The following is a 24,459-nucleotide window of genomic DNA, read 5'->3' as shown; positions in this document are numbered from 1 at the left end:
CGTTTATATGCGGTCGAGCACAAGGGTTCCTGGGATTCCGATAAAAGAGTTTCAAAGTCACAGATTAGTTGACAAGAGTCTTTATCTCTAGTAATAGGTCCATAGGTCGTGTCTGGAATATTATCTGGTTGATTTTATATTTTATTGCATGGGTGGACAGGCCCAGAGAGACATTGACCTTTTGAGCTGACCCCAATATTTAATATGGCAATTTTGTACCGTTTACCTTATGGGCTTATTCAGACGTTCTTTTTTTGTCCTTGCTCTGTCTGTGTACCAAATGGATAGTGCAAAGAGATATTTGGGAATATGGCATTAATAAAGTCCCTAGCTGGACTGAGCTATCAGCAGGTTCCGGCCTCTTAATAAGCCGGGGGCACTCCCATAAACCAGAATGGAAATATACGCCAGTAAGGAACTGGTATAGATTCCAGTTTTCTGGCATTTTAAAAATTTGTCAAGCTGAGACGTCTCTGCCTTGTCCCATCTTGCTGCCACCCCGCTTTGCCCACTTTTGAGCATGGGGCGCAGAACAAATGATGTGGCCCATCCTTGGTAGAAAAAGGGGTCACGCACCAAACAGGTGCCACAATAACACCCATCTACATCAAAGAGATGGGTTAATAAATTCCACCCATTATAAATGATATGTTAATTTACATGTCCCTTTTTTGGACCAATAATAGAAGAATGCACCATTATCGTCTAGTTTGTGCACAGAATTCACCCATTATAATCAATGGGTGCATAGAAACAAAGGACAGCACGTCATCCAAGCCATTGCTAAAAGAATAAGAAGTGGACAAAAAACCACATAGAACACATGCAACATTCATATACATGAAGAACAGTCCTTTTTTGTATACGCAAATTGTACATTCTTGTCTGAACATTTCCTATTCAGAATTAAGGTAGATGTAGGAAATGCTTAAAGGGTATCTTAGTAAAATGATGCTGGATAGAAATTTCGTTCTGGAGCTCTCTTGCTGGGGATTTTGTTCTGGAGCTGTTCACATGTACCGCAGTATTCTTTTTAAGGAGATATTCACCTCCGTTCTGCTGAGAACACAGTCCGACCTTCTGTCTGACCATTGGAATGAGTACCTGGCATTGGCAGTCTGCCAGTAGTTCACGTAGTTCCGTTCCCAGGAGGCTTTGCACCTCACTCACGAGAGTGAAGAAATCCTTGTGCAAACTGTCAGACACATTCAATGTACATTGAACATGTATTGCAACAAGTCACCTACTGTAATGATCAGAATGGCCGCCCCCCTCTGTTGTGCAGAGACAGCTGAGAAGGCAGTACATTCCCTTCATTGTAGATGAAAAGAAACCAAGAAAGTTGACATGGGCATTAAAATGATATGCGGTTTGCAAAAATTGCCAGTATGCCCACTTACAATATTATCCCTGACTGTATTTTATGCCTTTGAGTTCTATGGCTCAGGTCATGTGAGGGTCCATTCAAACAGAGTTTTTTGGGTTTGATTTTGCAGCTGAATCCGCTTTTTTTTTTTCATATGGATTCTGAGGCAGATTCAGCATCAAAATCAACGCCAAAAAACTCTGTGTGGATGGACCCTTAGATTTGCGGTCTGGCAGGCTCAAACATAACACATCCACCACCTTGAAGCATGGTCCAAATCAAATAAGTATGACTCTCCTAAATGCAACCCTAACCATAATGTGACTTGTTTGATATGGACACAGTGGAGGTGCCTAATTCTAAGAGTTACCAGAGGAAGCCTGGCCACAGGGGTCAGTGTCTAATGCAGTGCCACTTACTGGATCCACACCAGAGAGGACCTATTTCTAAACCACTCCATTTTAGCATCTACCCTGCTGTGAGGGAATCTGAGAACAGAGACCTGCCCATCAATTTCTTGTACTCCATTTCGGCTTCCTCTGCTGCTAGGGACAGAATTCTCTTAGTAACAGGCAGTAGACAGAAAGATACAATGTAGTCTATTCACATCTGTGTCATGGTTTCCATTTATTAGATGCCGCAATGAATTTTCTGATACCGCCAACCCCTGATGGCCATGCTGGTTTATAGCTCGGTTCTTTAGAGGTCCCTCATGGGGTGTACTTCATTTAGACTCCATAAATAGTGCTCTACGTGGCATTGTTCTTTCATGTCAACCTGACGGAATTTGCAAATGAGTTTTCAATGCAAATCTTGGTATAATGGTAAAAAAAAAAATTTGACTAAGAGCAGGCCAGGTGATAAAAAAAAATTACTTGTATGTTCATCTCATGTTCTTTGTTTACTGTACCGCAGTGATCATGGGCCTTACATCTACTTGACTGCTCCAGCTATTTATTGGCCTGACCAGATAGAGATAAAATCATTGCCTGCTGCCCAGAAGAGTAGAATAGCGAGGTCCCTACCATTCACAGATTATTGCAGTGCTTACATATAAAAAACCCTTTTTTAAGTAGACAAGTTATGACGGACAGATTTCTCAGGGTAGGACTCTAGTTTACCTAATGTAAAGGAGTCAGGCAGGATTGACATAGAAATCATTAGACTGAATAAATCTATGGGCTGAGTAAATTTCTTGTTGTAAAGTGGACTACCTACAGTATATAGTAGTCAGCAGATCCCACCTCTAATGTAGTGTAAATGTGAAGAACCTTCACTGTACAGTGTACTGTACTACTGTTTCTTGCAGTGCTTTGGTTCTTATGTAGGGAATTTTGGCACAGTCCTAATCACACGCACAGCAGAGGAACAGGCGCACCTCTGTGCAGAAGACATGCCGAAGAGACCCCAGAAATCAAACCTTCAATCATTATATCCTAGTACTATGCAATAACATTAAAAAATGGGATTATCCCAATTGACTTGACACATGGAGCTGGTCCACCCTGCTATGATGTTTCTGAATGTCTTTGCAAGGTCTGCAGGTGAATAGAAATGGTGGAGTTGCGGGACAGGGAAGCCACTTATCAAGGACCACAAGACTACCCATAAGGAAGGGTGTGGTTCACGTTTCAGCAGCTTTTTCCATTTTTCGGTTCCATTTTAGGGCATCAACTTCAGCCAGCAGACCCATTTGACTATAATATTCTCCATGGCTGTGTTTTATGAATGAAAATGTAGTGGGGCACATTCATCAATACTGTCGATGTTTGCACTAGTCTAGTTTTAGACATTTATGGATCTCTCGTACGGACCATCATATATATCGAGTTTCTAGAAGCTCCGCAATTGTGACTCAAATACCCGCGGCAAAATCCAGTCCAAAAAACCTTGTGTGAACTCAGCCTTATAGGTAAAACCAATCAGCAGCCTCAAGAACGAAACTGGAGTCGGCACAAACTGTGATGTTCCCTTCCTTAGGCTGCTGATTTTCCTCAGCAGTCACGTGACCACTTAGACCAATCAGTGACCTCAGAGGAAGGGAATCGAGAACGTCACAGCCGGCAAGAAATTCAACAGCAAGGAGGCAGCCAACCGGACCACCCTGGGTGGACACTGAAGCTTTGGGGACAGGTATATTTTTTTCACCTAACCCGGCCTAATTAGAAAATATTGTTTAGCCTGGACAACCTCTTTAATTTTGGAGCAAATGTAGACAGAAAAATGTTGGACTTCTACTGGTAAATATGTCCCCATATGTTTGGTAAGATATAGCAAGACAAAAGCAAAGTAGAGGGGTGTCCAGCTCTTATCTTTCAGATCGCCTATAAAGAATAAAAGCAGAAACCTTATTAATTCATGAATAAGTATGGCCAACCACATTGCTCCCCCATGTACCAGATGTGTTATATCTCCCAAGTGTGTGTAGTTATTTTTTTCCTGTGTAGCTCTGGGCTTCCATGCGGACTGCCAGACAAGATAACCAAGTGGTCACATCCAGGTGGACATAGAATGGAGAGGTAGCCACACATCAGCAGAGCTCTGTTCATTCACGCCTAGAGAGCAGATGTAGACAGAATTTTTTTCCCCTCAGCATTTACACCATGTGCGGCTCCAGCCTTAGACAGTTTTAATAAATAAGGGCAGATGTCAGCTTCTACTAGCTTCTTCCCGCGACTTCGACTGTGGGTTGTTGTCGGTGATGAGATCCGCCTATATTTAGCAAAATGCGCCCGGCGTTCTGCCTGCGCCCGCGTCTCGGCTACATCTCTGCCTACGCACAGAAGACCCAGCGGTGGCCGTGTCTCGGCTCTGCTACATCTGTGCATATGCGCAGCAGACCCAGTGGTATGAACATCCCTATGGAGAGCAGAGCAAGCTCTGCTACATCAGGCAATTTGGATTACAGGGGTTGTCTTCTGTCAGTGTGTGAGCTGCTTCTGTGGTAGAAACAGCTGAACAGCTGTTGCTGAAATTTGCCATAGTTCGCTCCTTTCAATCAAAGGCTGAACACCACATTCCCCTGTGTTACGCATACAAACTGAACCCCACATATACCACTTGTGCCCACACACGTCCTGCATGTGCTGCACTCGCCTGACCTTCACTGAGACTCTGTTGTGAATGGCTTTCACAGTGCCCATTGCAAGGCTATATAGCTCCGCTCACACCATAGCGTGATCCTATCCCAGAATGGCTCAAGGACCTGTGCTAACATCATTAAGGTCCTTTATCGTAGTGTGAACATTAAATTGTTCAAAGCGGTCGCGAAGTCATGTGTTTTACCGGGCTAAAACGTAGCCTATGTGTCAATCCAGGTCACAATCTATGTATGTGCCCAATTTAACGCAAATCCGTTCAGCTGTTTTTGTGTGATTGAGGAACAAACATCCAAACTCATGAACATCCAAACACTAATAGTAGGTTGGGCGACGAGTCCCTTTATTTGGTTTAATGACATCGACACAACATGAAATCAGGTTAAGGTTTTTATTAAAGTACCTAACATCACATTATAAAAGAAAAATCACTGAAATTTTGACCTAAAATAATAACGTGGTGAAAAGAGACAATATTCATAGGGGAGCAGACGCAATTTTCTAAGGTTTTCTAGGATGGCGGCAATTTCTCTCTCAGAGTACGTGTCACTGTTGAACTTTCTTAAAAACTTGTTTGCAGGCTATATCTCCGACCCGCATTTCCTAGGAAGAAAAAAGTAAAAGCACAGGTATAAAAATTAGTACAGAAGAGAAGAGTCACCTATGGACGTGAACGTGCATCTGTATGACTGCTAGACTTCTTTATGGAACGGATAATATTAAATGGGTTGATGGGGAAAGAGGTTGTTGGACATTGGATGTGACATTGGTGGATTATCCTATACATAGTATATTAGTGCTGACTAACCAGTAGCTTGGGAACAGTGGCGTAACTAAAGTCTTGTGGGCCCCGATGCAGTATTTTGTCCGGGGCCCCCTACCGCATCCTTACAATGAATTCTTGATAACGATGATTACGGGTGCTAAGGAGTTTAATCCACCTTAGTATGGTTAGGGTAATCTGAGGGTCTCCTTGGTTTATGGGCCAGATGGAAGCTGCAATCTCAATACTGGTGCCAGTGCTTATGGCCCCTTAAGGCTCCTGGGCCCCGGTGCATCTGCACACTCTCAAGTTACGCCCCTGCTTGGGAGTCACATGTGGCTTGCAGTCATATGCTTGTGGCTATTAGCTATTCACAGCTCCAGATACTATGGTGCATTATTAACAGGTACGTTATTGCATGACCAAAGTCAAAAATATATCACTGGCACAAAACACTAGGCTAAGAACTTTATCGCATAGCAATATCTATTTCTTTGGGGAGGGGGTGAAACATAAGGTATAATCACATAATAAATAAAAAAAAGTCCTAATATATAGTGCAACTCAACACCATCAGTCGCATTGGAAAAACATCTGCAAGAAACAAAAGTTTAGGGACCCAGAGTTGAATCTGTGATAGCCCTCCATTTAGAATAAAATGGCTATATTGGTAGTAGAGATGAGTGAACACTGTTTGGATCAGCCGATCCGAACAGCACGCACCCATAGAAATGAATGGAAGCACCTGTGATGCCGGTCGCCGGCAAAGTCAGCGTCACAGTTGCTTCCATTTATTTCTATGGGTGCGTGCTGTTCGGATCGGCTGATCCAAACAGTGTTCGCTCATCTCTAATTGGTAGGCAAAGTACAATGGCCCCCTCACCTTGTTTTTTTTAGCACACACTGCTGTTCTCAAGCAGAGGATAGAAACTGGCGGGAGCCTTCACACGTAGTAAACACGCGTGTATTTTTGCAAAATACACATGTAAAAATAAGACTCCCATTGACTTCAATGATATTTTTTACATGTGTAAAAATACGCCTGTAAAAATACACCTGTAAAATGTCATTGAAGTCAAGGGGAGTCTTATTTATACACGTGTATTTTGCAAAAATACACGTGTGTTTACTCCGTGTGAAGGCTCCCTTATACCTACACAGGATGCTGTGCATGAACCGGATACCTTTAACAGGGTCCTAGTAGTGACTATAATTTGTTGTCGCCAATTTGGACCCCTCTAATCCATCTCCTATGTATACCACTCAAGGAAATAGTTTTTGTCTATCCTATCGCAATACGCCATCTGTGTCCCACAGCATCCGGGGAGCTTCAAAACAGCATTACTCAGTGGGCACTACCCACATGCCCAGTTCATGCTGTGCCATTTGTCAAGGGCTCTTACGTGCAGTCCTCCATTTGTGCCTCCAGTGCCCCTTATTCCAAATGAATAGTAAACTCGAGAGTTCTCAGTCAGTAGATCAACGTTTTCCCATCAAAGGGTGCTGCTTGCCTTCCTCAGCATGAAGTCACGGATTGTGATTTATTTTTAAATTCAGTTTAAAGGAATTTTCAAACTAAAAAATTGATAGACCACCGCCTGGCCTGACAAAGGAATGACTCATTCCACCACTGCCCCCGCTGAATACTCAGGCAAATACACACTTCTTATTTCTGCTGCAGGAATCTATGTGGTTTTGTTAGAGAATTCAAAAGACGAGAGGAACATGAAAGAAGATATCTTGGAAAAGACGCAGCCACTACGGTTCAGCAGAGGGATGGGGAGAATGGCGTCTTTGTGTTTAAAGTACGCCGGTGGAACACAGCTAACGTCCAATCAAAAGCTTTCATCTCAAGGGTTTAACTTGTGTCAAATGTGAAAGAGAGGCCTTTAACATTCTCAAATGTATAATTACTTCATGTGTGATAGAAATAGATGGCACAAGAAAAGATTTCCTTTGTTTGAAGACTAAATAGAACAGATAGCTGCCTTCACAACACACATGCACTTATTAAGAGAAAATATAGGAACCAACTTTTTAGAGAAAAAAAAAATGCATATTTTCTTAAATTATATTTCTCAAATTATTCAAAAGTGTACTGGATTTGGAATAACGTCTGATGGTTACTATACCAATAACATTTCCAGATTCCAGACCATTGTCAATAGAGCTGAAAGGAATTGAACCTATTTGATTGAAAAATATCCAGACATTTCATGTATAGCCTTGTGCAGACCTATACATATCTATGGTTACAGAAAAGTATACGGTAGTTGGATTCTATATTCATATCTTCTTTGTGTTAGCAAGCAACATTGGAAAATGCCTGCAAAATCTGACTACATAGGGATTGTTTGTAGTCTGTAACTATAGAGACACATACAGTAGATCTATATAGCTGCTTGTTTATCCACAAGAGGTCGAAACCAAGGTTTTATAGAATAGGGTCAGGGACACAATTTTGTTGTTATATCGTTCATTTCGTACTAACACAAAGCAAAAGGTTGTGTACCAGGTGTAATTCATCTCCTTCCACCCACTGTGTCCAGCCACGGCCTTCCTTTTCACCTTTCTGTACACATTCCAGCTTGTCTCCTTCCCAGCTGACTGTTGTCTAGAGAAAATGGAGATTATTAGACATTGTAATAAGACGTCATAGACTTATAAAATAGTATAGAAAGTAAGAATAACAAGACTATACTGTTCACAACATGGCTTGTATACTCTGCAGTATCTTCAGATTCTCCGCTGAGATCATACAATAGAAAACTTCATGGTTTAATGGACTATGACTCATATACTAGAATTGGTAGCATATGTGCAGCTGCAGTATTCATACAGATGCAACACAAAGAGCTGGAATCCAAGCAGTCATGTCATACAGATCTTGACTTTAGCTGGCCACTAGTTGTTAGACTTGCTTGAAGTTCTTGGCTTCGTCCTTACTATTTGCAAATTATAATATTGGAATCTTTTTGTTACCAGGGCCAAAGTGCAACTGCAACCCCGGAACTACCAGTGTCACTGGGCCACTGAAGTACCTGAGGATCCTCCAGTGGGCATAGGTTCTTAGTCAATAATGGTCCAGCAGTCAATAATGGAAATACAGTCTATTTCCCTGCAGTTGTTGTGAGTGTGGGACCAGGATCCTTTTATCTGGTAGCAGTAGCATAGCTAGGAATGACAGGGCCCCAAGGCGAACATTTGACATGGGGCCCCCTGACCCACCCTTTCCCCAAACCTCCCCCTCACACAAACCGCATTCCTGTACACACTATTATGCCCCATAGTGGCCCCTACCCACACACTATTATGCCTCATAGTGGCCCCTACACACACACTATTATGCTCCATAGTAGCCCCTGTGCACACACTATTATGCCCCATAGTAGCCCCTGCACACACTATTATGCCCCATAGTGGCCCTTGCACACACTATTATGCCCCATTGTGGACCACCCATGAACAATTATTATACTCTGGCGTATTTTCTGACAATGATCAGAGACCCAGGGAAGGATACAAACATTAAAAAAAACACTGTTACTTACCTCCGATGTACTCCCCGCAGATCTCTTCAATATTGGACCAGACGTCACTTGACCCAGGCTGGCGTCGCAATGCATAATGACGCTAGCCTGGACCACATGATGTCTCTGACATCACTAAACAAGCCCGTAGCCTTCCAGAGCACAGAAGGGGTAAGTAACAGTGTTTTTTATGTTCCCTCATGTTCTCTGGCTCAACGATCATTATACTCTGGGGTTTGAAAACAGCTGCTCACAGCTGCCTCCGCAGAAGGGGAAGCGCAGGCGGCCATGAGCAGGAGCTAGGATCGGTAAGTAAATAGGGCCCGTTACCTGGGGTTACTCCAGCAGGTAACTGCCTATTTAAAAAAAAAAAAAAAAAAAAACCATCAGGGGCCCCCTAATGTCCTGAGCCATGTGGCAGCGGCTATCACTGCTACCCCGGTTAGTTGCGCCACTGTCTGGTAGGCACAAGGAACCTCAGTCTAAGGGGGCGTTCACACTACCGTCGGTGTCCGACAGGTAGTGTCCGCTCCTAGTGTCCGCTCAAAATCTGTCACGGACATTAAGAGCAGACACTAGCTGTGTCCGTGACACCTGTCATTTATTTCAATGGGCATCGGGTGCGTTCTTTTGCACTCCGTGCCTGTCCTTCCCTGTCCGCAAGTGAAGATGTCCGACTTCTCAAGCGGACAGAAAAACCCTGCATGCAACAAGTACCCGATGCCCATTGAAATAAATGACAGGTGTCACGGACACAGCTAGTGTCCGCTCTTAATGTCCGTGACAGATTTTGAGCGGACACTAGGAGCGGACACTAGCTGTCGGACACCGACGGTAGTGTGAACGCTCCCTAACACTGTGTACTGCCTACTGTTATTCCTGTTAGCTTTACATCTATCTTTACGATTAGTGAAGCTGCAGAATAAATCGTATTGTTATGCCCCATGCCAAGAACGTAGTAAAGTAGCAGAACTAATCTCCTTGTGCACAGACAGAAGCAGCTTAGAAGCAGAATTAACAAGAACACGCTGATGGGTTTTTGTTTATTGCGATACAAGGAACATTACAATATCCAAATATTTTATACCTGCCAACAGAGCTGAATTTACCTGCATTGTGACGTCATGTTCATACAATCCTGGCAATCTTGTATTTTTTCATGGGTTAAAAAACATTTGTTGCCAAAAAAAAAAAAGGAAATACGTATTCCACAACCCGGCTTCTTTAAAATTTAACTTTTAATCCATAGAATCAATTAAAATTAAAGTGTACAAAAAGATGGAAAACACATACAAAAAGGGTGAAAACTCCACCTAAAAGTGGATAGGCAGCGTTCCCAGCAGTGAACATACCCAAAGTTGTCCCCTTTGGGTATGTTCACATGGCGGAATTTGCATTCCATGTGTGAACATTCCAAATAAATGGGCCTAATCGGGAGGGAGCCTCGCGCCGTGGACACTGCGGCTGAGTCAGCTACGGAATCCGCAGGAAGAAGGGTCATCTAGCTTGTAGCAGAAAAAAGAAGCGAGCGGCTCCCATTGAAGTCAATGGGAGCAGTTTTTGGCAGCGGATTTTGAGGCAGATTCCGTGTCAAAATCTGCTACCAAAAAACTTTGTGTGAACAGACCCTAATAAAGATGGACAGATCTGGACATGCCATGTCTCAGTGGTTCACACTGTTGTCTTACCGCACTGGAGTCCTGGGTTTGAACCCATCCAAGGACAACATCTGGATGGCGTTTGTATGATCTCCCTGTGTTTGTGTGGGTTTCCTTCCCTACTCCAAAGATATACTGATAGGTAATGTAGATTGTGAGCCCTACTGGGGACAGCATGTGATGGCAATATCTGTAAAGCGCTGCAGAATGTGTCTAGCTCTAATATATCCACAGATAAAACAGATGCTCAGAGTCAATGGGAACGGACACAGGCAGAAGGGGCTCCATCTGTGTCCATTGCTGTCATCCTATGATGGATGACAGCAATGGACATTAATAATGGTACTGTGAACGTAGCCTATGGGTGTATTCATATTTTTTCGCAGCTTTTTATTTTGGTTATATTGATCCAAGTATGCTAGTGCTAGGAAGCCAAGTTTATTCATATATCAGCAAGATATTGCCGGAGTCTTTGGACAGACCTATTCTTGCTCAGATCTTACACACTTCGATTAAGGATTATCTCAGCCTTGCTATTAACTTTGTCCTTTCCCCTGGAGTACGTGTACTAACCTTTGGACCATTAACTTAAGTGCTAAAATATTAAGGTCTCTAGTGACCCATCTGTGTAGCTACAATGCTGACCCAAATAAATTCACATTAAGCAGGGCGTTTTTGTAAAACACTTATGTAGCAGAGCTGAATTTGCGATTTAACTGTTTAAACTTCATATTATAAGGGTAAGTTCATGTCAGCATTAACTTTTTTCTTCTATTCTGTCATATGAACCAATAGACTAAACAGTAAAGACATATCAGTCTAATGACGGACAATGGATCCTGAGTCACCCTGTTAGGGAATCTAGCAGATGCAGATGAAGGACTTTTTTTGTCTGTGTTTTTAGGTGATCTCTACACATTTGAGTGTTGTATATATGCCATTTTATACCCTCAAATACATGCAGAAAGGATGCCAAGTAAATGGTGCCCTATGAATATGCAGCACATGTGCAAGGAACTTCTATTTGCAGCCACACTTCTTATAGTACTCAGTTCCAGACCTCTTACTCCTGGTGGTATCATGAGGTTCTGGTCTCGATCATGTGGTTGCAATGATTTCCTAGCATTTCATTCACAGGAGAATACTGCTTCAGGGAAAAATCTCTGGCTTCTACAGTGTCTAAAGTCCTTTCTTGTGTCTGGAGATAGAAGCTATGACATAGTACGGACATGCATTTGGCTGCCAGTAATTATTAACCTCTTATCATCCAATGTAAATTATTGGGCTAATGATGCGGTATCTTTTATTTGACATGCTCTGTTTGGTGGCATCGCTACTTCTGCACACAGAGCCATCATTTTGACAGATCAGTCCTGTACCGTGACAGTAAACTAAAATATCGGCACATCTAAATCCATAATGGGTCTTGGTGCTATAGAGATGTCACTGTATATCACACACTGCTCATGTATTTGGCATTATTATATACAAGAGAAGGGGTGAACCTAGAAGGCAAGTCATACAACAGCCAGGGGACCCTTGAAGAGGATGGCTGGGTGCTTTCTTTTAGTTACTGGGCAGCAAGAACAGGACTTTCTTCTTTGGATAAACAGTATTATTAGGAAACAAGGGGCCAACCATTTGGCCTATTAGTTATAGAAAGCATATGGAGGGCGAAACAAACACCAGGGCCCTCTGTTCCAGGTGCCCAAACCTATCACCACATTTTGACAGGGGCAAATTTAATCCATGTTATGGGGCGTCCTATCTTCTATGCATGTCACTACTAGCTTCTGCTCTTTTTTTCTTTAAAAAGGAACCCTATGATACAAGAATGGGAAATAAAAGGTTTTGGGCAGAGGTCACACATGGTGGAGAAGCTACTTTTTTTTTTACCATAGCCATGACCTATGGGCTGAGATACTGAGTACAGCTGCTACACAAATATAGGGCGCCATGCTTAGCGAGTACTGATGAGGCCGCAATGCTTGCGGGAACATTGCACCGATCCTAAGGATGCGTCATCAATTAATAAGTCCCTATAAATCCCTTTAATATGGGTCATTAATATTTACCTTTAACAGCAAACAAAGCTTTATGTCTATGACATTGAGTTCCAAATCGCCTGCAAAAATACATTTAAAATATAAGATGCTGACTGCAGCATATATTGGAGGGACCTTCTGCATATTGTCTATAATTCTCTGAGGGCCCTATTCCTTAAGACTTCCTTAGCCTTTATTTCAGGCCCTCCATGTAGTTCGTGAAACGAATCCCTGTCACAGGTAGTAATCATTGCAGTGCCAGAACCGGAGATGGACATACAGGAAAGAAGAGGTAACACTTTTTTAATAAGATACTACTCTATAAGATGCTCTGCTCCCTCCAGTGGTTGTGACAGGCAGTCAGCTTTACAGTAATCTGGAGCTCTGTATCATAAAGAATAAGCCTCAACTGCTATCAGGATACATTAAGGAACTATTACGCTCTGACTTAGGGGGCGTTCACACTTGTGCCCATGTCTGCCCGCAGGGTCTCCATCCTATTGCCCGGGGAAACTAGATAGGGAACGGCTTCCTGGTGGTGAGTTTTAATATCCATTCATTTGAAGGGGTTTTTAAAGTAAACCGCCAGTGTACGTATGAGGCTGTCCATATGAGGCTGCATACGGACACCAGCGGTTTACTTTAAAAACCCATTCAAATGAATGGATATTAAAACTGACTGCTGGGAAGCCGTCCCCTATCTACCGTAGTTTTCCCGGGCAATAGGATGGAGACCCTGCGGGCAGACATGGGCGCAAGTGTGAATGCCCCTTATATATCTACTTAGAAAGAAATGCTATATGGAAATCCACTTCATGTATAAGAATAACTCAGCCCTGCTAAGGCTGGGTTTACATCTGCATTGTTGTCTCCGCATATTATCAGTTTCTGTGATCCATCGAAAGATCATAAAAACTGATTGGAACGGGTCATTGATTAAAACCATTGATTTCAGTGGGTTCTTAAAACCATCTGCAGGAGTGCGTTTGGAGCATTTCCGCTATGGATCTGCTCTTTTAGATGGGGACAAAAGTTGGACTTTGGGTGCATTCACACTAAGTATACGCTGAGCTGATTCTAAACGTAAAACACATTCAGAATCAGCGCGTACAAAGCAGATCCCATTCATTTCAATGGGAGCCGGCATACGAGTGCTCCCCATTGAAATGAATGGGCTGCTTTTTTCCCTATTGGTTTCAATGTGATATGCGCGTATCACAATTTACTCACAATGTACATTTTTTACCTATCAGTATGTCTTTTTGGAGTATGGGATGGAAATCCATGCAAACACGGGGAGAACATACAAACTCCTTGCAGATGTTTTTTTGCACTTGGCAGGATTTGAACCGAGGACTCCAGCGCTGCAAGGCTGCAGTGCTAACCACTGAGCCACCATGTGGCCCCTAGCGTAAGATGTATTTCATGTCAATTCAGGACACTTATGGATAGAAGGCCTTATTGTACATTCCCGGTATTTTTTTTAGTACGTTCGTGAAAAGATACCATTGATACAACTGCCAAAATAGAGGAGAAGACCCAGCGTGACCTTCACAAGGAGCAATAACCTGACCTGGGGTAAAGAAACTAGAAAGGAAATGCGTGTTTATAAGTTTATAGTGGAGAGGGCGGCAGAAGACATCCAGATGTTCAGGACACATACATCACTAATGTCAGGCTTTGTATACTCTCTTATCCCCGGGAATGACTGCAGAGCCCATAGTAATGGCTAAAAGGACAGATAATGGCCCTGGTAGGTTGTTCAGCAGCATTGCGTTATTAAAGTAAGTAATTATTATAATTACCTAACCCCAAGAGTGACCTCCCATTACACCCCCATAGCTTAAAGAACAAATATAAGCCTGAGGACAGTGAAGAGAAGAAGAGCTCAGGATCTGTCCCCTCTTTTCATCTTTATCAGGGTTTTCTTAGAAAAACGAGGGCACTGATGACAACCGTGGGGATAAAGCCATGGCTCCTACTGTTTCCAATAGACATGGTTTAAGTGTCAATTCAGTTTTCTGATTCATTCCCACACTCAAGACATATACTGAGCAAATGTATATACCGAACATATCAGGTGGGGAGGTACATATATACAGGGACAACAGAGGTGACAGAGGTCACGAGAAACATAAATGCATCATATCGCAATAGACACTTTGCCCATTAAACAGCACTGGTTTGGGTTTGTCAGTTTTTGCTGTAGTATATTAAATGAATGCAATTTGTCTAGAGTATATAAACCCCATTAGGTTTATTTAAAACAGTATTGTGCAAAAATTTTAGGCATGCATCGAAAAATGCTGCACAGTAATTAATAATTGCAATTAACAAAAATGCCATCAATATTTGGTGTGACCACACTTTGGAGGAGGAATCCTGGAAGTGATGATATGACCCCCAAAGAACCCTGATCTCAACATCATCCAGTCTGTCTGGGGTTACATGAAAAGACAGAAGGATGGAGCAAGCCTACATCCACAGAAGATCTGTGCTTAGTTCTTCAAGATGTCAGGAACAACCTTCCTATCGTGTTCCTTCAAAAGCTGTCTGCAAGTGTACGTAGAAGAATTGATGGAAGGCAAAGTCAAAGGTCACACCAAATATTGATGGGATTTAGATTTCTATTTTGCTCATTCGCTTCATTTTGTTAATGGACATAAATAAACTATATCTGAAAGCATTCTTACTTTGCAGCATTGTTCCACACCTGCCTGAAACTTTTGCACAGTACTGTATGTAGTTATTGCACTATGATGCATTAATTATTTCTGTAACCTCTGACTTCTGTCACCTGATGTATTTTCTGTATGTATATAAACCTCCTCAATATGTCCTTTATATATAATGCTTTCTACTCAAGTTTTCTGGCATGGACTCCTTGCACAAGAAGAGATAACACAGTATTCTGTTTTTTTGTGCCGCATTGCACAGTGTTCTTCTCCCCTTATGGATTAAGGCATGTCTTTGGCATCCACACAGCCCAAGGCTTGGAAGGATATGGCGGTACTAATTCCACTATGTCCTATATACATTTGTATTCCATCTACTAACCAGCGCACAGAGACTATATGCAGTGGTGGATTGTTCACAGTGTATAGGATAGAAGGACACAGGAAAGGACGGCTCTTGTGCAATGGTGCAAAGTGCAAAAAATCGCCTTCCAGCAGAGGTGGTAGGGACTAGTACACTAAGGGAATACAGAACTAATCTTCTCAATAAGGCATCTTTTGTTAAAGAAATGGGCTAATCTGGCCTTAATTCTTACCATGCATTTGCGATCATCTACTCCAGACAAATCCTCTTCAAACTCCTTTCCCACATCGAACTCCATGATGTAGTTTCTAAAAGTGCTCAGCGTTTTAATGACCATGTGGTCGCCATTCTGAATTATATCTTTGTCTGGTTTCAGCAGAGTGGCGATTTTCCTGATGGCGACATTGACGTCTGTAGAAGGAAGAAGAGAGGAAAGATCTTATTATCCTGAACGGGAGACTCTTAAGACCTAAACAATTTGCCAGCAGAAAAGTCTTTCTGTATTTCTAATCTACAATGTATATTCCAATCAAAGATACATTCCAGTTGTTCTATGTGACTGAAGACATAGAATTCTTTGTGAATGGAAAGAGGATTAGACCCAAGAAGCTTAAAGTGTGTCCCCAATCTATAAAACTACTTTTCGTAAATGAATAGTACAGGTGAGTATAAGAAACTTTGTAATATATCTTATTAAAGAAATAGATTTCATGCTCCACTTATCAGGTTACATTACTTTTTATATAGAAGTCTATAGAGAGGGGAGGGTGGAGGAGGAGACAGCTGCTAAACTCTGCTATATTAAAGGGGTTATCCAGTTTCTAACAGTGATGGCCTATCCTTAGAATAGGCCATTAATATTAAATCTGCAGGGGTCTGACACCTGGGACCTCCGCAGGTCACCAGTACTGAGACAGTGTGGTTCACATTATAGTTTACATACTGTGAGCCATGATATTCACTCGCTGTACAAACTGTGGCCATGGGTGTGAGTACTGCAGCGCTGTCCCATTGAAATCTATGTGGGAGTGCTATGGTACCTACACCCGCTGTTGCAGTTTGTACGGTGAGCAGTGCCGCAATGCTATAAACCATGCTGTCCTGGAACAAGTGAACTCAGGGGTCCCGGTGTTTGACCCCCAGAGATATAATTGATCTAAACATAGGCCATCAATGTTAGAAACCGGATAACCCCTTTAAGGGTGCATTCACACGGAAGAAAATGGCGCTGAATTTGGTGTGGAATCCACGTCAGATTCAGCACTGAAAAAAAAGCCTCCCATTGACTTCAGTGGTTTCCTTTTGAATCTGACGCGGTTTCCATACCAAATTCAGCGCCATTTTCTTCCGGTTGAATGCACCCTTAGGTTGCATTCACACTACGGATACGCTGACTGATTCTGAACGTTAAAACACAGTCAGAATCAGCGCGTATAAAGCAGATCCCATTCACTTCAATGGGAGCGCTCGTAGAGAAAAAAGCAGCCCATTCATTTCAATGGGGATCGCTCGTATACTGGCTCCCATTGAAATGAATGGGATTTGCTTTATACGCACTGATTCTGACCGTGTTTTAACGTTCAGAATCAGTCAGCGTATCCGAAGTGTGAATACACCCTTAGAGTGGGAGCGCTTTTGACACTACTATTTTTAGGATGGGTTTACACAGCACTTTCTTGCTGAAGAATTGTATACATGTCAGCTGTATGGTAATGGTATGTAAGCTGAAAACCTTTGGTCATTACCATACAGGTGAAATGTATAGTAAAGTATGCTAGGCATTGCTGCAGTTAAAAAATGTGCGCCGTTCGTCTGCAAAAAAAAAAAAAAAAAATGCAAACCAAGGCTCATAAAATAAGAGTCTATCACTGCAAAGAAAAAAGCAAAAAAAATTAAATAAATCAATGAACTTCCTCCTACTCTCCATAGACCTCTGTGTGTGAGGCAGGATACAAATACAGGAATGATATTAGGGATAAGAGTGAAGATAAGGAGGAGGAGAAAGCCTAATAAATGGGGAAGAAAGCATTTTTCTTTGATAAGATCTATTATACAGTTTCTTATATTCACATATACTATTCATTTACGAGAAGCTGCTTTATAATGGAAGGTATCATTTAAATTGTACTTCATGCTTAAGACTTCTACTGCCTTCAGTAGATGTAGATAGAGAAGACATCATATCAGAATTTAAAGCACGCCTCCTCCTTTTCCTACTAGGGCTGACTTACAACCCACCATCCAGGACAAGCAGACCCCTTGTATGCTAATATTGTGGTGCTGCGGTAGAGCTTTGCATAAGCTTATACTACCAATGTGTAAGAGGGGATAAAACCAACCTGACCTCAAGTCCTCTCCACAAGCCACATGATTCCCATAGCATGTGAGCAGCATATAAGTGGATATTTCCTAAGTAGTACAAATATATTATACCAATTGTGTAATGGTATAATCCAATACCCTGCTGGGTTAAACAAGGTCTATTGGTTTAGAAGGTGTTGGCAGGGGCGTAACTACCAGGGTAGCAGAAATAGCGGCTGCCACAGGGCCTGGGACATTAGGGGGCCCAGCGACAGCCGCTACCGCTGCGTGTTTGTCTTTTTTTAGTAGGCTGTTACCGGCTGGGGTTACTCCAGCCGGTAAGGGGCCCTACTTACTTACCGATCCTGGCAGGAGCCGGGAACAGTAAGAGACTACGTGGGCCCCACAAGCACTATTATACTCAGGGGTCTTTTCAGACCCCGAGTATAATGTTCAGAGGCCCAGGAGAGGTAAGGGAACATAAAAAACAGTGTTACTTACCTCTCCGGGCAGGCTTCGGGCCCACTTGCGTGACGTCGCTGACGTCACATGACCAACACATATGGACGCAGTCACATGACGTCTCTCCGGGAAGGCTTCAAGCCTACTTGCGTGACGTCCCTGACGTCACATGACCAGGACCTGCGTCCATATGCGTCGCGACGCAGGCCCCCCGTTCACATGACGTCCCCCCTAGACGTCATTGAAGATGCACTATATAATATGCAAGATGTACATACTGTATCTTACAATCAGACTTAGACAGACTGATGCCTGGTTCACATCTATTCCGTTCAGGTAGTCCACATGCTTTGACAAGTGGTGAGCACTGAAAGCACACAGACCCCATAGACTATAATGGGGTCTGTGTGTTTTCCGTGCAGTGTCCGCACAAATCATGCAGAGAGAAAATTACTTCATAAACTACCTTCCTCTTTGCCTGACTCGTGCGGAGACCACGCGCAAAACGCACGGACCCCATTATAGTCTATGGGGTCTGTGTGCTTTCAATGCTCTCCACTTGTCAATGTGTTCGGTATTCCGTTCGGGGGGTCCCCATGTGGGCTGCCTAATCGGAATACGCAGATGTGAACCAGGCTTAAGTGTTTGGGCACTCACTTGGAAAATGAGGTTCAGTGTGGAGAAATGTAAAGTGATCCATCTGAGTAAAGATAATCTGCATGTGACATATGTCCTAAGGGGAATAAAACTGGCATAGAATGACTAGAGAGTAAATAACAGCACAATGTCATACAGCGGCTTCTAAGATCAGCAGGATATTGCCACGTATCTATAGGGATATGGACTCACAGGCCCGGGAGGTAATATTACCACTTTATACATCAGTGGTGTGGCCCCATCTGGAACATGCAGTTCAGTTCTAGGCCACAGTTCATAGAAAAATGCCTAAAGAAAAAGGTATCCATTGAAGTCAATGGGAGGCTTTTTTTTCAGCACTCAATCTGACACGGATTCCACACCAAATTCAGTGCCATTTTTCTCCGTGTGAATGCATCCTTGGAGTTGGAGTACAGAAGAGAGCTCTTACACTAATAAGAGGGATCACTGAGGAACTTAGGGCCCTGTTATATAAAGGGATCCTATTATAGAAACCCTTTTTTTATGAGCACGTTGGAATAGATTAAGCCCTGGTTATTGTCACTATCCAAATGAGTTCTCTTGCAGCACTGGGGGCGGGCCCCAGAGCTCAAACAGCACTGGGGGCAGAGCAGACTGCGCATGCCCACAGGCCACGAGAAAACGGCCACTTGAACAGTACTGTAAGCAGTCATTTTCTTGTGTCCTTTGGGCATGCGCAGTCTGCTATGTCCAAGGCCTAGAAACCTGCGCTGGAAGAAGAGGACAAACAGCACGTTGCTGACGAAGATGAGTGTTGGGGCCCGTCCCCAGTACTGCGAAAGAACTCATTCGCATACCGACAAAAACCGGGATTCCTACGGAACAGCGGCACGGAGAAGACAACGAAAGGTAGAAGAAGAATAGCCTTTTAAGGCTATTCCAACATAAAAAAAGGGTTTCTATGATAGGATCCCTTTAACTAAAAAACAATTATCTATTTTGGTAAATGAGACATGATCTTCTACTGACAGATCACAAACAATAGACAAATGTAAAGGGTAACCTAATAACTTATCTTTATTTGGTCCACTTTAGCGCTACTTACAAAAATAGAGCGCCTGTGACATGGATCACATAGGATTAGTCCAAGTACTATTAGAATGATCATTTTATCCACTAGAGATCAATAGTGGATTTATCCCAGTTATATAGATATACGGCAATGTTTGTACATGATGGATGTTATATTGAGCCGCCACTCCGATGTGCTAAAGTTAGAGAAGCGGAGATGTTGCGGCTAATGTTTTTCTCCATATGAAAGTGGAGTAAATTATTTAGTTTTGTGTGGTGTGAAAAGCAATGGCAAATCCACTTCTGTCTGTGAGATCTGGGGCATTGGAGGCCCAGTCATCACCTTGAAATTGTGGTCATGTGCCTTAGTCCATTTCTGGACAATTTTGCAGTGCGGTAGGTCTGTAGTCACCTGTAATATATACCATTGCTGCTCCACCATACATCTATTCATTGTTATTGCTTACCATTTTTAAACAAAACAGTAAAATAATTTAAAATAAAAAATGTATTTTTTTTTTTAATATTTTTTTTGGCATAACTATATTAACTTATTATTCCAAAACGTTATTGCCCATCAGCGTTATACTCACAGACAATATAATAGACCTTGGCCTAGCCTAATAAGCAGATACCTATGGCAGATCTGGTGCCCTATGTTAGGCCTTCAGCTGCCAAGGTAACTGATTTGCACCACACAATTGTGTCACAGGGTATCAATGGCCTGGTAGAGGGGCCTGCAATTGACATTAACCACAGCATGTAAGGGGTTAAACCGCCAAGACTGGAGTCATCTCTCAGGAGCATTGCTGTATTTTACATCCTCACTACTGAAACAATGTCATCCTATTGAGGTATATATTTGATTCTAACGTTACAAGACTGAAGAACGCTGGGAGGGTTATGGATCATGTGGTGGGCCTACCCCCCCTCCCAAAAAAAAAAAAAACTGAGTTGTATATAGTGTGTGGGCCAAAATAAAGGGGTGCTATACTATGTGGAAGCCAAATAAGGGGATTTCATGATCTGCCAATGGAGGGACGTGCCCTAATTAGGAGGGCCCCATCACGCAAGATAGCCGGGTAGGTTTTTTTTTTTTTTTTTGGGGGGGGGACGACTGCTTTAGTTCACCCCAGGAAGCAGAGAGGCTAGGTTCACCCCTGTATATATCTGTTCTTAGCTGGCTACAAGGGGTTGTTTCTTCTTCCCGCTTTTTTACAAAAACAGCGCCACACTCCGAAATGAAGTTGGAAACTGAACGGTTTTCAACCACTGACAGCAAAGAAATCTTAAAAAAGAATTAAAAAAATCATGTCATTACAGATTGATTAGCTTTAAATAAGCCAGACTGGACAATCTCTCTTTACTGCAGCATGTGAATAGGATTCTATAAAATCCTATTCACTTCACAACACGGCTGGAGCCAGGAACAAAGCTTTGTAAGTGTTGACCATGTTTAACAAGGATCAGGCAGGTTGGATTTTCACAAACCTGATCCTTTGTTATCTTCTATGGAAAATAACCCACACGCTCGACTAATCCTAATGGGCATATTTATGGGAGAATTGGAAGATATGAGAACTGGGTCATATAGCATCTTTGGTCTATGGCCAGCAATAAACTGGGGATAAACACAGTTTGTGAAATGTATGGGTATGTAATAGTATTAAAAAAGGAAAATATGATAGAAAAGCATTTTTACGCTAGGTTCACATCTGCGCTGCTGTGTCCGTTGTTCTGGTCCTTCACAGAACACACAACCACTAAATAGGGGGAGCCAACGGTACTCTGCGGACCGCATTGAGTAGAATGGGATTTGCTAGGTGTCCATTCTTTTAAAGTCAGACTTGCAGGACATTTTCATCCGGTGATTTTCAACAAAGTTCCCAAACAAAGACTCTAACGCAGATGTGATCCCAATTTTGCAAGTGTTTTTAGAGGCAGTTTTTTACTTTATTACTAGAGATGAGTGAACACTGTTCGGATCAGCCGTTCCGAACAGCACGCTCCCATAGAAATGAATGGAAGCACCTGGCATTTACACTTTGCCGGCGGCCGGTCGCCATGCTAAGTGCTTCCATTCATTTCTATGGGAGCGTGCTGTTCGGAACGGCTGATCCGAACAGTGTTCGCTCATCTCTATTTATTACTTTTGTAGTACGTCTTTATTTCTGGCACGTTTCAAGTATTTTAGGAAAACCTATGAGAAAAACGCCAGGAGAAATGTCATAGCCAGAGCCTGCTGCACCACGCATTTCCAGAATATGCCACAAAAACACTATATATAGTCCTATCAATAATCTGTTATAGACTGTAAGGCCGGGACCCTAGGAAACATAAATGCAGCGAATTGGCCAAAACAGCAGCGTTTTACAGTCCTTGCAAAGTGATTGGGATTCTGACTAATCCCATCCACACATTGCGTAAAATTTCCACAGCGGACATATTGCAATTTCAAAAATAGTCGCATTTTTGGAAATCGCACGATGTCAATTATACCACGGAAACGCCGCTGTTTTCCATATAGGTATAATTGAAATAGAAAGTCCTCAGAGGAAAACTCTGTGGATTTTCTGTGAAAAGCGCTGTGGGAAAACCAGAGATGTGGTACCGGCGCAGTTTTCCCGCAGCACGTCGTGTGGGGCCTTATCCTAAAGAAACATATGGACTCAATCCCTTTGAGTAATAAATAAAAATAAAACAAAACTAACAATGGCAAAAATGCGGCAAAACACTATATAGATCCAGCGCAACATTCGTTTAGAAAAAAAATAACAAGAATCTGGTATACCTAAGAATATATGGTACACGTGTGCTTGCATTGCGACCTGAAGGCACATGACAGCGTGACTGATGATGCGCTTGTGTGAACAAAGGCCATTTACTTGCACCCATGCAAAACGTGCAAGTAAAGTATTCATATGATGTATTTTGAGTAATGTCTCCTGTGTTGAGGACCAGAAACCAAATTTCTGACCTCAGTGATCTAGTATTACAACAATTTGCTGTACATTGCAGAGCTGAACAGTGACGTCCCTAAGTGCCTTTGTCTGAGTCCCTTTGATGTACGTGGTAACATTGACTGGGGTGTTTATAGCATGTAACATGGCTGTCAGCATCAGAGTAATGTCATATATGTGATTAATAATACCCTTAATAATAATTGGAAAATATGATATATAATGTTGTCTATACTAAATGTATATATTGCTGATGATTATCCTCTATATAGTACATACAGTATATAGAAAAGCGGAGCTTGGCATATGGCACAACTCATGCTGAAGTTACGAGGTCAGTGATTTTACATAGGACTGCAGGTAAACCAACTTCCGTATCTAAAGGGTGGTTTCAGTGGGCTATAATGCGGCTGTATCATAACATCCGTATTATGGCCCCAAAACCCCGACCTGTCGCTTCTACTAAACCAAACCTGGACCTCTATAGTGATCTATGGTGACAGAAGTTCACAGTATTGTGATTATAACAAGGGTGCTAAAATGAGGGCTCCGTTTCGGCCATCTGAACCCCAACACTTACATTAGATCATGGGGATGAATGGATGATACAATCCTAAAGAGTTAAATGAATATTTCGCTTTGATTCTCCTCTCTTCAGTATAAACCTGTTCTACAAGCTCCGTCGTGACTTCTTTGTTGCTGATACCTAAAAATCCCACATGGCAGACATCACATATACCTCACTGGCTATATACCGTAATGAGAGCTACAGGGAATACAGGTACAAGGAACACAAAATACTTGACTTTGACAAATTTTTATCTATGAACTACATGAAGAATTCTCAAAAGGTCTGAAATCTTAAAGACGGGAAGTGAGGATGGGTGTGTTGTAATATGAGATCTGAGGGGGGAACCAAAAGTTGGAATTTTGGATTAAGGAAGAGCATTCCTGCCTCTGTAATGAAGCCCCGGTGCTGTATGAAGCCTAGGCAATAGCGATGTACAAATGATCCGGCCCTTTCACTAGTTAATAGGGCTGTACATTGATCCATACAAAGTCAAACAAAACCTCTCATCACATTCCTGACTGCAGAGAGCAGACCATTCGGCCAAAAAACAAGACACCTGACGTCAAATCTGACTCACCAAGGGCTTTCAGATACTCCTCAAAATTCTCATTGCTTTGCATTTTCCAGTAACCATTGAAGTCGACGGGCATGATTTCGGGCAGATAGTGGGGTGCTTGTTGCTGAGGCTGGAGGTGTAGTCGTTCTGGCTCTGGAGTCACTGAGAGCTCTGGTTACTCAGATCCTGCTGTTAGCTGAGCCCCTCCTAATTCTATCACAATGCAAGAAGTTACCTCCCACCCGCTGGACATCTCACAATGTGCACACATGCCTAGGCTCTGCACAGCTTGATACGCTCTCTAATAGCCTGCTACATGGTGTGCTTGCCCACTCCTTATCCTGATGCCAAAACAAATGAACATAGAGCAACATATGCAGAATCTGGGAATATTTATCTAACAGGCTCTTTTGTTTCTTCT

At 42.5% G+C, this 24,459-nt stretch overlaps 1 protein-coding gene across 1 annotated transcript; it reads right to left on the bottom strand.

Annotated features, from left to right (window-relative positions):
- Nucleotides 1-4,892: 4,892 nt before the first annotated feature.
- RBP1 (retinol binding protein 1) lies at nucleotides 4,893-24,226 on the bottom strand. Its single transcript, XM_075269000.1, has 4 exons — nucleotides 24,060-24,226; nucleotides 15,732-15,910; nucleotides 7,740-7,841; nucleotides 4,893-5,067 (listed from the first exon to the last, which is right to left on the bottom strand). Exons 1-4 carry the CDS (start codon nucleotides 24,130-24,132, stop codon nucleotides 5,011-5,013), a joined length of 411 nt encoding a protein of 136 aa, XP_075125101.1. The 5' UTR covers nucleotides 24,133-24,226; the 3' UTR covers nucleotides 4,893-5,010.
- Between the last annotated feature and the right edge of the window lie 233 nt (nucleotides 24,227-24,459).

Source organism: Leptodactylus fuscus, chromosome 3 (genome assembly GCF_031893055.1).
Source record: "Leptodactylus fuscus isolate aLepFus1 chromosome 3, aLepFus1.hap2, whole genome shotgun sequence".
Classification (NCBI taxonomy): Eukaryota; Metazoa; Chordata; class Amphibia; order Anura; family Leptodactylidae; genus Leptodactylus; species Leptodactylus fuscus.
This window is presented reverse-complemented; position numbering and strand designations above follow the sequence as displayed.